Source organism: Catharus ustulatus, chromosome 2, assembly GCF_009819885.2.
Source record: "Catharus ustulatus isolate bCatUst1 chromosome 2, bCatUst1.pri.v2, whole genome shotgun sequence".
NCBI lineage: Eukaryota > Metazoa > Chordata > Aves > Passeriformes > Turdidae > Catharus > Catharus ustulatus.
The window spans coordinates 117,264,071-117,277,901 of NC_046222.1; the positions used below are offsets into that span (position 1 = coordinate 117,264,071).

The 13,831-nt window shown below is 48.7% G+C and overlaps 1 protein-coding gene across 7 annotated transcripts; it reads left to right on the forward strand.

Moving 5' to 3' along the window:
- Nucleotides 1–772: 772 nt before the first annotated feature.
- Nucleotides 773–12,747, forward strand: NYX (nyctalopin). 7 transcript variants are annotated; one of them, XM_033053483.1, is made up of 3 exons: nucleotides 773–861; nucleotides 5,860–5,935; nucleotides 10,354–12,747. In XM_033053483.1, exons 2-3 carry the CDS (start codon nucleotides 5,914–5,916, stop codon nucleotides 11,751–11,753), a joined length of 1,422 nt encoding a protein of 473 aa, XP_032909374.1. In that variant the 5' UTR covers nucleotides 773–861; nucleotides 5,860–5,913; the 3' UTR covers nucleotides 11,754–12,747. The 7 variants fall into 7 exon arrangements, with proteins under 7 accessions (XP_032909374.1, XP_032909375.1, XP_042635006.1 ...); XM_033053484.1 differs by lacking the exon at nucleotides 773–861 and adding an exon at nucleotides 2,055–2,150; XM_033053480.1 differs by lacking the exon at nucleotides 773–861 and adding an exon at nucleotides 3,396–5,737.
- Nucleotides 12,748–13,831: the final 1,084 nt, after the last annotated feature.

Below are 13,831 nucleotides of genomic sequence, written 5' to 3' on the forward strand. Positions count from 1 at the left end.
GCAGGAGGGAGGGCAGGGCTCCCATTACCCTGCACAGGAAGATGATGCAGCCATGTTCAGGCTTCAACAGCAGTGGTTTTTCCCTGATCAGAGAACCCTGAGCACGGCTGGCCAGTTTTAGTCAAGGCCAAGAGTCACAGAGTGGAAATGGGAAACATGGATTCAAGTCCCTCTTCAGTTTTAATTCATACAGGTCTGAGCCAAGCTTCTCTCCCCTTCCCAAGACTGCTCTGGGTGTTGTGGAGAGTAACCCAGCAGCCCAAATGATGTTGTTTTTCAGCACTGCATCACTGCATGTACTGCAGTGGGAAGCAAGGTGTTTGCTTCCATGGCAAACGCCCAGCCCCTCACTGCAGAACAGCCCTCACTGCTCCTTTCTTGCTGGAAATGTTTCTGTTTGGTTGGCATGGGAGAGACATGAAACCATGTCTGCAGGATGGGCTGGGAGAAACCTCGTGAGCTGATGTGAAATCCAGTGGCCTGGACAGACTTGGAGAGGATCTCTGTCCTGCCCTTGCTGAGCTGTGGGAGGATTTGACCTTGATGGAGCTGCATGCCACCCCCAGGGCTCCTTGTCCTCTTTGTGTGGGGTCTGTGTGATGTCTTAGGGGCTGCTGGCAGAGGTTTGGGCTGACAGATGAGCTCACTCACCCGTGGTTTGCTGTGCACTGCATCTGCTTCAGGCTGCCTACCCTAGAGTGTGCTGTTCCCTTTCAGAAAATGCTCCTGCTGCAGCTGCAGGCTGCTGCAGCACGGCTTGGCCATCGGGCAGCACTGGGCTGGGGCTGAGAGCTGGTGCCCAGCCTGACCCTCTCCTCTTCCTGCTGTTTTATTGGCTTTCATTCATCGCTTTCCATGTGGGTAAGTGGCTTTTTGGTGGCTGTTTCTTGCCAAGTGCTGCTGCTGGCTGCCTTGTCTCATCCACAGAGCAGGTGGTGAAGAATCCTGCTGCAGGATTACTCCTGCTGTGAGGCAGCTGCCAGCTGCTGTGCCCTTGGGCTGGGTTTGGGCATGGTGACAGCCTCTCAGTCCACAGCCAGATGTCCATCAGGGCCCTGTCCCCACTCAGACCACTCTGTGATGGCAGCCCACGAGTGTGTGTGGTGGGAACATGGCTCAGGTGGGAGGTGAATGGGGCTGGTGTGAGCTTGAGGCCCTCCTTGCTGAGGACACACAGGGAGGACCTGGTGGGGGGACCCACAGCAGCTCTTCTGTCCAAGGGTGTCTTGAAGTGGCGTTGGTGTCCTGCAGAGGTGGCACCAGGAGAAGGCAGAGTGACAAGGACATGGCACAGCAGCCTGAGGGGGCTGGGCCTGCTGTGAGCGGCTCTGGAACTTCGTGCCCAAGCAAAGTTCGGTGGCCTCAGTCTCATTTCACCAAAATGAAACCCCTGCCTGCAGACAGAACTCTGTCCTCTCTTCTGAGCAAGGCAAAGCTTTCAACTTCCGTGCTCTCCAAGTCCTGGCTGGCTCCTCAGCTGTGTCTGCATCTCCTGTGGGCAGCCACATCACGCGTGTACCAAGTGCTGTGCTGCAGCTGCAAACCTCAGCACCACCACACTGGTGCATGCTGTCTGCTCACAGCTCTGTAATCCTACCACAGGACACCTCCTCCCTGCCCCAAACTCGCCCCACCAGGGCTGTGTGTGACCATCCTGGGTGCAACAGGCAGCGCTGACAGCAGGAGCTCTGCCGAGAAACGCTGAGGCAGCTCCTTCAAAGGTCACCCTGGTGACTGCGAGCACAGGAAAGGTTCAGATATGTGAGACAGCTGTGGCTGTGAGAAGGGGGAAGCGTGCACCGAGCTGTGACTGCTGTTACAGGAGCTCAGGAAACCAAAGCCTGGGGAAGGTGGAGGGGCTCGGGTGCTCTGTGGCATGAGGACCTCACACCCAGCTCTGCCCTCAAGAATGCAAGCAGCTGATAGAGAAAAAAACAGGGGAGTGAAGATGTTCAGCCACTGTCAGGCCAGCAGCTCTGCTCCTTCACTGCTCTGAGGAAGGCAGCACTCATCTGGAAGTGTCTGGATGTGCAGTGCTTGGGCTCCAGCTAATCCAGCACTGGTGTCATCAAAGCTGCATGTCCTTGGCTGTCTTGCCATCCTCTGTCAGAGAAAGGGAGCCCTGCTGAGGGCCACAGTGGTACCCACAGGTAAGTGGCTAAAGTAGGTGAGGAGACCTCTCACCTCCAGTTCAGTAAAATGAGTCCCACCAGCTGTTCTTGGACAAACTCAGAAAGTAATCTGCAAGAAGCAGTCCCCAGTGATAATTTAAAATCACAACAATGTCTATTAGAGATAGGAGCTACCTACATACAGATCCTTAAGTCACCTTCACATGAAATGCCCCTGGCCATGAAGAAATGGGCTTTGAGAAGCAATCTTTGCACCCAGTCTGCACAGGATTGCCCTGCAAGGCAGACTGGTCCTCACTGCCAGCTGGTGAAGTTGTGCCAAGCTTTATATCCCTTCAGCACACACTTCTAGAGCAGAGTGGGTTCCTTCAATCAGGACTCAGTTCTCAAAATCCTTTTGGTGGAAGATCAGATATAAACCTCTATTGATTTTTTTTTCAGTGGAAGCATATCTCTGCAGCTTTCTGGTTTTTGTCTCCACTGCTCTGTTGACTGCTGGTTTCTCTGAGTTCCCAGAGGTTAAAAAGAGCAGGATAGATAATGAAGAGGAACTCTTGGTGGCAAAAAAATTTAACAGCACAGAACTGCAGTAGCAGAGTCTGTAGCTTCTGAGTCTACTTCCAGCCTGGAAGCCACAGCAGCTTCCCAGCACTGAGCATCTCAGCATTAACCAGCTGTGACTCATGCTCTAAATAATGCTGAGATGTGGTTTAGAGCCCGAGTTTGTTTCTTTAGAGAATACATGCTGATGCTGGTCTCCTTTATTTACACTCTGGTATTTAAGTTTTCCTACCTAAGATGAATAGAAACTTCTCCTTTTCACACCTCCTTCTCACATTGTCATGCCCTTTCGGGGCCAAGGGTTATCAGGAAATGAGTCAGGAGTTCATGAAAAGTTCAAGAGGGCAGTAGGTGCACCTGCAGTGCTCTGCTGAAGCCACTCACAGGGCGATGCTCCCTGACTTCCTTAGAAATTAGGACCTCAGCTGCCTCCCAGTCCCAGCTCCCCAGCCTCCCCCAGCACATGCTGGGATGTTAATGTCTCCTCTGTGCCAGGGGCTGGAGGTGTGCAAGGCTCTCCCCATGGATGGTGCAGAGAAATTCAGTGCTGTGAGCTGTGGAGCTGCTGCTGGGGCAGGCAGGAGCTCTGGGTGTGCCAGCACAGTGGGGCTGGGAGAGCTCATGATGGGCAGCACAAGGGCTCTTCCAGCTGTTTTACCTCCAGCCACAGGAGGAAATCCTGACAGCATCCTGCCAGCCTTCCCCCAGCCTTCCTCAGCAGGCACCTACTGCCACTGCCCTGTCCCCAGAACGGGCTGCTGAGATGCTCCCAGCTCCCAGTTTATCAAACCCACCAGTGCCCACCACCCGCTGTGCACAGCACAGGTTCCCAGTGCCCCTCTTTGGGAATGTGTTTTCTCACTCCTGCAAGCTGCTCCTCCGAGGGAGGGGTTCTGCTGATCACACAAACACTTCCCCAAGCTCAGTGGTCCTTCATGTGCCATCCCTCCAGCCCTTGTATGTGCACATGGAAGAGGAGCAGCGAGGCACAGGGTTACACCAAAATCTCACAGAAAAGTGATGCCCCGGTGCAGAGCAGCCCCTCCTCATTCCCCTCGAGCAGGTTTAGTGCTGCTGTGTAAACCGAGCTGCAGGTCTAATCCCTGGGCAGCTGCCAGCTGCTCAGACACCAGTTTGTCCCCAAATCCCACATTCCCTCCTCGCCCTCTGCCTTCCCCCTTGCTGAAAACATGTTTGCACCTGGGGAGAGACAGGATTCCTGGTACCCCTGATAAGGCTCCTGCAGATATTGGGGAAAAAGAAGTGGGAATTGCACTTCCTCCTCCTCTCCTCTCAGTTTCTTCATGGCTGAAAGCTCAGCGATCTGCTTCCTGTGGACAGGCAAGTTGTGGTTTGCTGGTATTCCCATGGGAACCAGGGCTTCCAGGGCAAACATCATCTGCCCCAGCCCTGGTGAGGACCCAGCTGATGCTGGTTCTGTCACCAAAAGCTCTCCAGCAGCTTCAGCTCTGTGGTGGAGGCTGTAATGTGCTCTTCTGTGGCTCTGCAAATCTCTTTCCTCCCCTGCAAAACACTGCACTGAAGTGCAAAGCTGAAGGATTTATTACAGCAGGTGGTGGGGAAAGGCTTAAAATCTAAAATTCAGCTAAAATCTGTGCTCTGTGGGTCACCCCCTGCCCTCCAGCATGCCCCCAGCACAGCCTGCTCACACACTATGGGGACAGACAAATTTCCTGAGGTGCCAGCCAGATGCCTTAAGACTGAGGGAAAGTCAAACCAAAAGAAACCTGATGAAGCTGGGTGCTTTAATTTGCAGGAAGAACCATGCAGCAGTAGGCTGGTTCCCAGCTGAATCTTTCTTGCTGTATCAAGCATAAATTCATCAGGTATTCCATTTCCTGGGAAAAAAAAATATAGCAGAATAATTCACTTGGAAATAAAGAGGAGCTATTTTTCCCCCTGACATGGTGAATGCAATTACCTAAGGCATGGGAGGCTGAGATAACTCACTTATTCAGCCCCCACTCTCCAAAGAAACCATCATCATTCTGTCAGAAAAGGCTTTAAACTCCAATTCACATCCTGAATGCTAAAACATCACCACATACAGAAGCTGTCCTTATGATTTCCATGCACCAGCTGCTGCATCACAAGGAAAACACACAGACAGGCCAGAATTTATTATTGTCAAGGCCATATACACAGTGCAAGCTCCTTGTGTTTGCTGACCCTTTTCCTGATGCTGTTGGTGTCCCTGTGTCCTTCAGGAGCAATTCCTAGTGAAGCAAAGCACACTGGCACCCTGTTAGTAGTGTGTGAGCCATGTTGGGGCTGGGAAAATGTGCATGGGGGTTGAGAGTCTCAGGCTGTGTCTGTTTGGAAAGCTCAGTGCAGGCAAGCCATAAGCCTGTGATTGCCCCCAAATTTAATTCCATTTAGGCAGCACTCTCCCACTTCTTCTGCCATTACATAATGGGCAGAATGGAGTAATGACTTTCAGCAATGCTGTTTGAGTGGCAGCAGTCCAACTCTGGACTGTATTTTTTTTTTTAATGGTGGGGGGAGAGCAGGTTGGCAGAGGGGAGAAAGCATCCGTTTGGTTCATCTGCAATCCCTGTTTTGCTCTGGGAGCTTTAGAGGACAGACACATTCTTCCATCTCTGCTAATCCTCCTCTGATACAGAGGATTTTCCTGCCATTAAATGATAGCTTGTGAGAAAAAAATGCCAACTTTTCAGAGACTGACTCGTATGGCTAAGGGCAGCCTCATGAGCAGGAGGGAGAACACAGCCACTGCCTGGCCAGGTAAGCAACGCATCCGGATGACTTCTGTTGGGAATTTTGGTTTCCACTATTTGATACTGAGCTGGTTAAACTCCTCTGTACCATTTCCTGGGGATAGAGCCAGTCTCTTACTGTTGGTGATCCTTTCCCACCTCAGATGACAGGAATCTGCCTTTGCATGGCTTGTGGGAATGAGCTCCTGAAAAGCAGTGGCACAAAGCTGCAGGATTCCCTGAGAAGGTCAGTGGTGGAAGAAAGATACTCACCAGGAAGATGCTGGGGACTTCTTCAGTTTGAAAGTGTGTGAGAGAAGAGTGTTTTCCTTCATCTTCCTTTCTAAACGTAGATCTTTTTATGGAAAAATGATGCAGGGAAATGTCAGAGGATGAAACCCATCTCTGTTCTTCCTGTGTGCTTTTAGATCCCTCAAGTTTGCTTGCCAGACCTGAAATGCCACTAGAGAATAATCAAGGTAATGTTTGCCATCATTCTAAATGGTGAGTATACTCTTATTCTCCATTATCCAGTAGTGGACTAGACAGATAATTTGGAAAAGTGGCAGTCAAATATTCAATTATTGCAATCATTGTCTTTACCCTTCTAAAGACTCTGCAACCTTTGTTTTTTGTTTCTTTTCCTTCGGTCTCTCATTCTTTCTTCCAAATACTGAGTTACTGTGGTATTTAAAAGAGCAAAAGATATAATCCATGGCAGGAAATTTTTTTACTCTTTAATGTCACAAGTATTTTTGACCTTACTGCTCTATTTCACCCTTTTGCTCAAACCCACATCTCATTTGATGTTCCACCGAGTCTCTGAAAGATTCCAACTGCCCTGTCTGTGAACATCCTTTTTTAGGGAAGGGGAAGGAGTAAGGTGGCGAAGATGGGAATGTTTCAGGCTACACTGATTGGGGAGATCTTGCCAGCAGGGAAGATCTGATCTCTTTTGCCCTGAGCAACAGGTCTCCTGAGAGTTTTGTAGGATTCAGGAGGAGGATTTTTTCTAACTTCCTTTCCAGCAGAAAGAGAGAAAATTGCCCACAAAGGCTGCATTGCTGAGAGGTTTCTCTGAGCTCCTATTGCTGGGGGGATCTTTTCTCATTGGGTGGTCCTCGTGCTCTTGCTTTCCATGTCCTGCATGTTGCAAAGATGCTCTTGTAAATAGAGATCTTAGAAGTCTGCTATGAAATACCACCAGCAGAAGACGCAGATTTGGCACTTGTGTATATGGAAAACAGCCTGGATATGGCTTGGGGGCAGACATTTCCTTTATTGAGTGATTAGAGAAGAAGCAGGGAGGGAAAGGAGGGGATTTGGTTTCCAGCAGGCTCATTCCTACGTGCCTACATGCCCACATGTGCACATCAGTGGGTGGAGGTCTGCTCTGAAGGCTGGGATGTGGCTGAGCCTGGGGCAGCTGGTGCTAAACATGGAGCTTGCTCAGGACAGCCTCACCTATAGGACAGCCTGTGCACAAATGTCCCTCTGGATGTCACCCTGAACCCACACAAGGCTCCCTACCAGCAGCACCACTTGCATCCATAATTCTCCAGACAACCACCTCCAGTCAGACATTTGGGAACAGGCAAATCCTTAATCTGTCTGGCCCTCAGTTTATGTAACTGCCTAACAAAAACAACATATGCCCCTGTTGGCACGCAGAGGGTGGACTGGTACAGAGGGGAGCAAACAAGGCAGCTCCTGGGCAGGCTGCACAAAGAAAGAGCAATCTGAGACCAGCATATTGTTCCCCTTCTTGTCCTTAGACTCCAGCTGTTGTCAGGGGGACTGAAGGAGATTTTCCTTTAGCTGTGGCTGTTAGATAAGGGCATGGGAAAAAGGGGATGAGCAGATAAACAAAATGACAACCTGTGTAAAATCCTTTCCACCTCCCAGAGTCCTTCACTATCATTTATCCTTGAAGTGATGTTGTTTTGCTAATTCTCCAGTCCCAATAGTGTGCCCAGGCATGATGAGACCTGAATTTTGATGAAGAGGCCACAGCTCATCCTTTTGTGATGCTCTCTGTGTGTCTAAATACCTTTCCTACATGCAATAACCAGAATGGTTTGAACAGACCCAGGCTCCAGGGCGGCTCTAGGGTTGATGCCCTTCAGCAGGGATTTTCCCAACAACTGGTTTTGCAAGTCTCTTTTACACAGTGTAAACTCCTAAATACAGTCCCATGCATCTTTAGAACGGATGGAGGAAAGGCAGAGCAACTGTAACCCAAACTGCCATTTGTCCTGTACATTAAAGCCTTAAGGACTGCAAAAATAAAACTTGATGCTTGCTGAAGGTGATGCTTCCTGGCATATCACCTCACAAGTGTCTTATTAAAAATGCCCATGGGAATACAGCTGTAGTGGGCCATCACTGTGCTGCAAAGTGCAGGGAGAGGCAGCCCAGCTGCTGGGAGCTTCCCCTCTGGACACTCAGCAGGAGTACAGAGGAAACCCCCTGATCCCAGCAGTGCAGTAATAGAAGGGGCTGTGGGTAAAGCTGTGGGTATCTCATGTTTTGCTGAGAAAAAAGAAGAAAAGGATTGTGTTTGTATGGGAGCTAATAAACTGCAGCAGAACCCAGTCAGGAGCAATAGCACCATTTTGTGCTTGTGACTACATGGAGATCGCTGGCTGCTCATTTTGGTGAGGAGAAGGTAGGATGTGTCTGGGAGAGCAATTAAAAAAACTGCCTTCAGTTCTTCCTCTCTAATGAGTTTATTTTCATGGAAACAGATAAAGGATTTTGCTGGAAGGGACCTAAAAGATCATCTCATTCCAAGCCCCTGCCATGAGCAGGTGTGGGGTTACCCCCCTGGTGCTCTTGACACACCCTTCGTGCCAGGTTATTTCTAAATTACTAAACCAGCTAGTAGTTGCTGAAAACGTTATTTATAGTAAAAGTCTTCAAAGGCACAGTCATAGACATTAAAGTCCATGCTAAGTTTTAGCATAAAGTCCCAAACAAAAGCAGGTGCTGTCCCCAGGGGTCCCAGAAAGGGCTGGTGTTGCTGCTGGAGCTCCTGTCTTCTTCTGGGGTGTTGGAGAAACTGGCAGGCACAGCAAAGTGATGGCAAAAAGCAGTGGCAAAAGCAAAAAGCAATGGCAAAAAGCAAAAGGCAAAAACAATGGCAAAAACAAAAGCAAAAGCAAAAAGCACTAACTCTCCCCAATACATAATCTTATATAGAATTTTTCTAACAAGCTAACACGTAAATTCAAACCACTTTCTCTCAACTTATGAAAATTCTAATTTCTTAACACCCTAGGATACACATAAACTACGTATATGATCTGTCTTGTTCTATCTGAAAAATGTGAGCAATATTCTTACTGAAGTTCTGTTTTGTCTAAGTAGTGTCTAAGCAGGAGCTTCTGGAGCCTCTACTGAAAACATTAGTGTGTTTGATAACCTTTACTAGAACTTGCTCTTCTACTCTGGCATCTTAAACTTTTTACTTACTAAAAATACGACAGGTCTCACTGAAACTTACTTACTGACTTATTTATTTATCTTAAAACTTAAACTTACATCTAAACGTATACTCAAACTTATTCTTTTACTTAAACTCCCATTCTATGTGTGGGTGGTTTAACATGTTTCAATCCATCCAAGGTCTTTAATTCAATTCCTGCACTCTGGCTTCTGCCTGAAGGATTCAGGCAGGTCCTTGTCTCACTGACCCCAACAAGCAGGGACATCTTCCACCAGACCAGGTTTGTTAGAGCTTCATCCAACCTGGCCTTGATCACTGACAGTGTTGAGGCATCCACACTTCTCTGGGTACCCTGTGCCAGTGCCTCACCACCCTCACAGTAAAGAATTTATTCCATATATCTAATCTAAGTTCCCTCTCTTTCAGAGGGGAAAAGCATTTTGCATTAAAAAAAAAAAAAAAAATCACTTTTCAGAATTTTTTTTGACTGGATGTTTTTTCCCTGTAAAAAAAATCCCATCTGTGGAGGCTGATGTCTCCCAGTCATTTTGTTCCTTTTTGTTCTTCTCTCATTTCTCCCAAGAGCTTCTTCTCTTCCTTGTGCTTCACCCACCTGTGTGCGACTAACCTGGGAGGAAGCAACAATCTTGCACCTCCCATGTCAGGCTGATAAAGGACGAAGTGGCTGCTCCCATCAAACATAAGGCACAATCATTGCTGTCTTGAGAGCTGGCAAAGCAGCAAAATCTGTGCTGGAGATGCAGAGATCTATGATGCAGAGATGCAGAGATGCAGAGATCTATGATGAGATCATGAATCCAGAAGTTGAACAATATCTCTTAGTTTGTTTTTACTCATACTGTCATACCAGTACACAGTGGGAATGTGTTTTCAAACACTGCATTGCATCTCCTTGAGAGCTGAGAGTTCCCCTTCCAGTGCTGCACCAGCTCACGGCTCTGGTGGAGAAACATTAGGTTGAAAGAATAAAAGAAAAAAGAAGCAAAAAGTATGAATTTGACACACTTTGGGCAATTAATTGATCTCCCCTGCCTATTGCCAGACTCAGCATACACTGCCCTCCGCTTCTCCACACCCAGAAATGCTGTAACCCACCCACTGGCCTTCACTGGCCACTGGCCTGAAGCTGCTGGCCTTCAATGCATTTTTGCCTGCTCCCTGGTTAAACCATGTTCCCACTGGGCAGAGACACTTGAGAATTACTGAATTCTTGGTGAGCCCCCTCTTGAGGAGAGGAATTAATCAGAGATAATGTTCTAGGTGACATATATCCTCAGCAGGTTTAGAAGATTTTTAGGAATTTTACACAAGAGCTCCTCAGTCAGTACTGGTGTGGCAATTAGCTTGGCTAGAGGGGAGGAAAAGACAATGTAATTTCTTTTTACTGCTGTGACTAATTAATTTGCTAATGATGCATTCTTCTCTCTCCTGCCCCGCTCTGTGGGGATGGCAGCGATCCTTTGGGTCCCACAGGTGCAGGGGGTGTGGGCCTGCGTGCGCTCCTGCCCTCCCAACTGCGTGTGCACCCCGGAGCGGAGCTGCTCCGTGCTCTGTGACCGCGCCGGCCTGGGGCAGATCCCCAGCCAGTTCCCCTGCGAAGCCTCTTCCATCAACCTGGATAAGAACAGCATCAAGTTCCTGTCTGAGAGGGCCTTCGGGACGCTGCCTTCCCTCAAGTCCCTGTCTCTGAACCACAACAACATCTCCTTCATCACGCCGGGGGCGTTCAAGGGGCTGCCCAGCCTGACGGAGCTGAAGATGGCCCACAACGAGTACATTCGCTACCTGCACACTCGCACCTTCACCGCGCTCCGGCGCCTCGTCAGGCTGGACCTGGCCGACTGCAACCTCTTCAACATCCCAGACAGGATCTTCATCGAGCTGCCTGCTCTGCAGGAGCTCTTCTGCTTCCAGAACAACTTCCGAAGGATCCCGGGTGCCATCAGGGGCATGGAGAACTTGACCCACGTGTACCTGGAGAGGAACAGGATCGAAGCGGTGGCCTACAACTCCCTGCAGGGCCTGACCAAACTAAAATACCTGAATCTGCAGGACAACAAGATAAATGTCATCCATGAGCGAGCTTTTCAGGGCTGTCAGAGGATGGAGTACCTGTACCTCAATGACAACTTGATCAGCGAGCTTCCAGAAAACTCCTTTGATGGCCTGAGGCGCCTGAAGATGCTCAACCTGGGGGGGAACTTTCTCAGGAACATTTCCAACAGCTGGTTCCGGGATTTGGGGGAGCTGGAGTTCCTCTACCTGGACCGCAACAGGATCAGCTACATCGAGGAAGGGGCTTTTGAGAACCTCACCAGCCTGGTGGCTCTGCACTTAAACAGCAACAACCTGACGACGCTGCCCTTCTCCGTGTTCGAGCCCGTGTACTTCCTGGGGCGCCTCTACCTGTTCCGCAACCCCTGGGAGTGCGACTGCCGCCTGGAGTGGCTCAAGGAGTGGATGGAGAACTACAGGCTGGTCAGGGACATTCCGTGTGCCTCGCCCTCCTCCGTGGCCGGCATCGACCTGACGGACGTGCTCTTCGAGAGGTCTCCCGAAGGTTTCTGTCTGGACCCCGTGGAGCTGAACATCACGTCCGAGGGGCCGACCCCGAGCGAGCAGCCTTGGTCTACCACAGAGAGCAAGTTCAACAGCCTTATCTCCAAACTCTTGCTCCAGATGGGCCTTCCCGAGGAGGTGGCAAATGCCACTGAAGTGTACAGTAACAGCACGCAGCTGGATGGACAGACTGAAGGGGTTTCTTCTGGCATGGGGGAAGGCAGAACCGAGGCTGACTCCTCTTCCTTGTACCTCCCAGCACTTTGTGCAGTGATTGTTCTGCTGTGCAAATAGTCCAAGGGCTTGTGGAGCAGGGCTTCTGCTTAAGCATTTAGACCCTGCACCTACTTAGTCATCAAAGTTTTATTGTGGGCCTCTGATATAGAGTGGGCTCCAAACGCTTCCAGGCTGGGTTTGTTGGATCTGGCTCTAGATTTCTTTGGGAGCTGGTGAGATCTGGGTCCCACTCTGGATGACAAACCTGCCCTGTGGGTGTCCCAGAGCCTCCTGGATACTCACTGGGTGATGAGCAGCACTGAGGTTGAATTTTGCCTAGTGTGCTGTTCCCTGCTAGGAATGGAGGGAAGAGGGGTCTGTCTGTGGAGTGTTTGTTCAGGTTGTGAGAGCAAGGTGTTCCATGGTGACTCAGCTTCAGGAGAGCAAGATGAGGCTGCAAATCTGGGCCCCTGTTTGTGTCCTGACAGACACCCACATCCATGGCAGGCACTGCTGGACTATGGGAAACTATTCCTGATTTCCCCCAGAGGGTGCAGGAGGGAGCAGGGCAGTCCTGGGCAGCAGCCAGGGATGCTGCAATGCTGGATGCAGCTCTATGCCTCATAAAAAGGAGGAAAGTGCCCAGGAAGGGCACCTGCCCCAGGCAGATCTGGGATGGGCACAGTATTTTGGCTGTGACCACAGGAGGGATTTTGATCCGTTCTCTCCCTCATCATCTGGCACTGGTGCAGGAAAACCAGATGGACCCACTTTTGTCCAAACATTCTTCTTTAAGGCAAAGCTACTTAAACTCAACCTACTTATTTCCATAATTTCAATATGTTTAATTTTTCAGTGAATATATTATTTCAAGGAATACTTTTTAAAAATTATTTGTAGAGTGTTTTATTGCATGGCAGCAGGGGCAGAGCATGATGATGACACATGGACCCAGGCCCTGCGAAATATTTTGTATTTCCACCATTAATATGTACCATGTAGTGTGTCATATTATGCCATACTGATAATCTTCTTTTATATGGCATCTGAAGTGTTTTATCTTTGAAATCTTCAATGACCAGAAAGAATGATGTTTTATGTTTCAAAGCATATTAATTAAATAATTTTATATTTTACCCACAAAATAAAATTAGCTGCTCAAACCTAGGGGTTTTTTGGGTTTTTTTTTTGAGATGCTTGAACAACTCTGGTGATTTTTTTTTTTTGGTAGAATACTCAGATGGATGCATATTAGTGTCCTTTCATGGCCTAGAGCAAATGGCAAGCTATTTATTGCAACATAAGTACTTTCACTTAAAACCTGACTGTACTTCTGTTTGTGTTAAGCAGCAACACTTGAAAATATAAGTGACTATACAGAAATAGACTCCTGTCCAAGAAGATCTACTGCTTTCTAATTAGTATCAGAGATTTCCAGAGGAAAGCTGAGCATAGGGAAAACCAAGCCTTCCCTGCTGCAATGGCTGCTCAGTTATCTGTAGCTCGACCACAGTTTCCCCAGGGAATCAAAATGCCAGATGGTTTGATAAATGCCTATTTGACCTGTTCCGTGAACTAAATTCAATGAGTTTGGATTTCCAGGCTATTTATGAATCCATTAATCTTCTTAAGTGCTAAATTCATCTGTGCATTATAAGATGCTGTTTTTCAACCCTAGTCCAGCCCAGTGCTGTAGAGGCATATTAGGTTAAGGATGCCTTTACAGGAGCACTATTTCATCCTGTCAGGGGAGGTTTATCAATAGGCCTGGCACAGATGGTAGGACACAAATGGTTGTATTTCACTTCCTATAAGTACGGGTGCCTCATGAGTGAATTGTTTTTATAACCCACATTTTCTTTTTCCGTGCTGGGGCACATTAAAGCTGAAGCTCGCCTTACTGTGCAATTGTTGAGTGGCTTGCAGGTCAGTTAGGGCTTCAAAGATGCTCCTGCTTCATCTGCAAGATGCAGATCTGAACGTGAAGCGTCTCAAAATGTCAGTTTTGTGCTGACAGGTGATGGACAAGAGGGCTTTGTATTCAGCTGTGTGACAAGAGGGACACTGACCTTGGGCGTCAATGATTTAAGTGTCTCTTGTGCTCAGATTCCTGCCTGGCTCAGAAAGCTTCCCTGTGCTGCTCCAACACAGCCCTG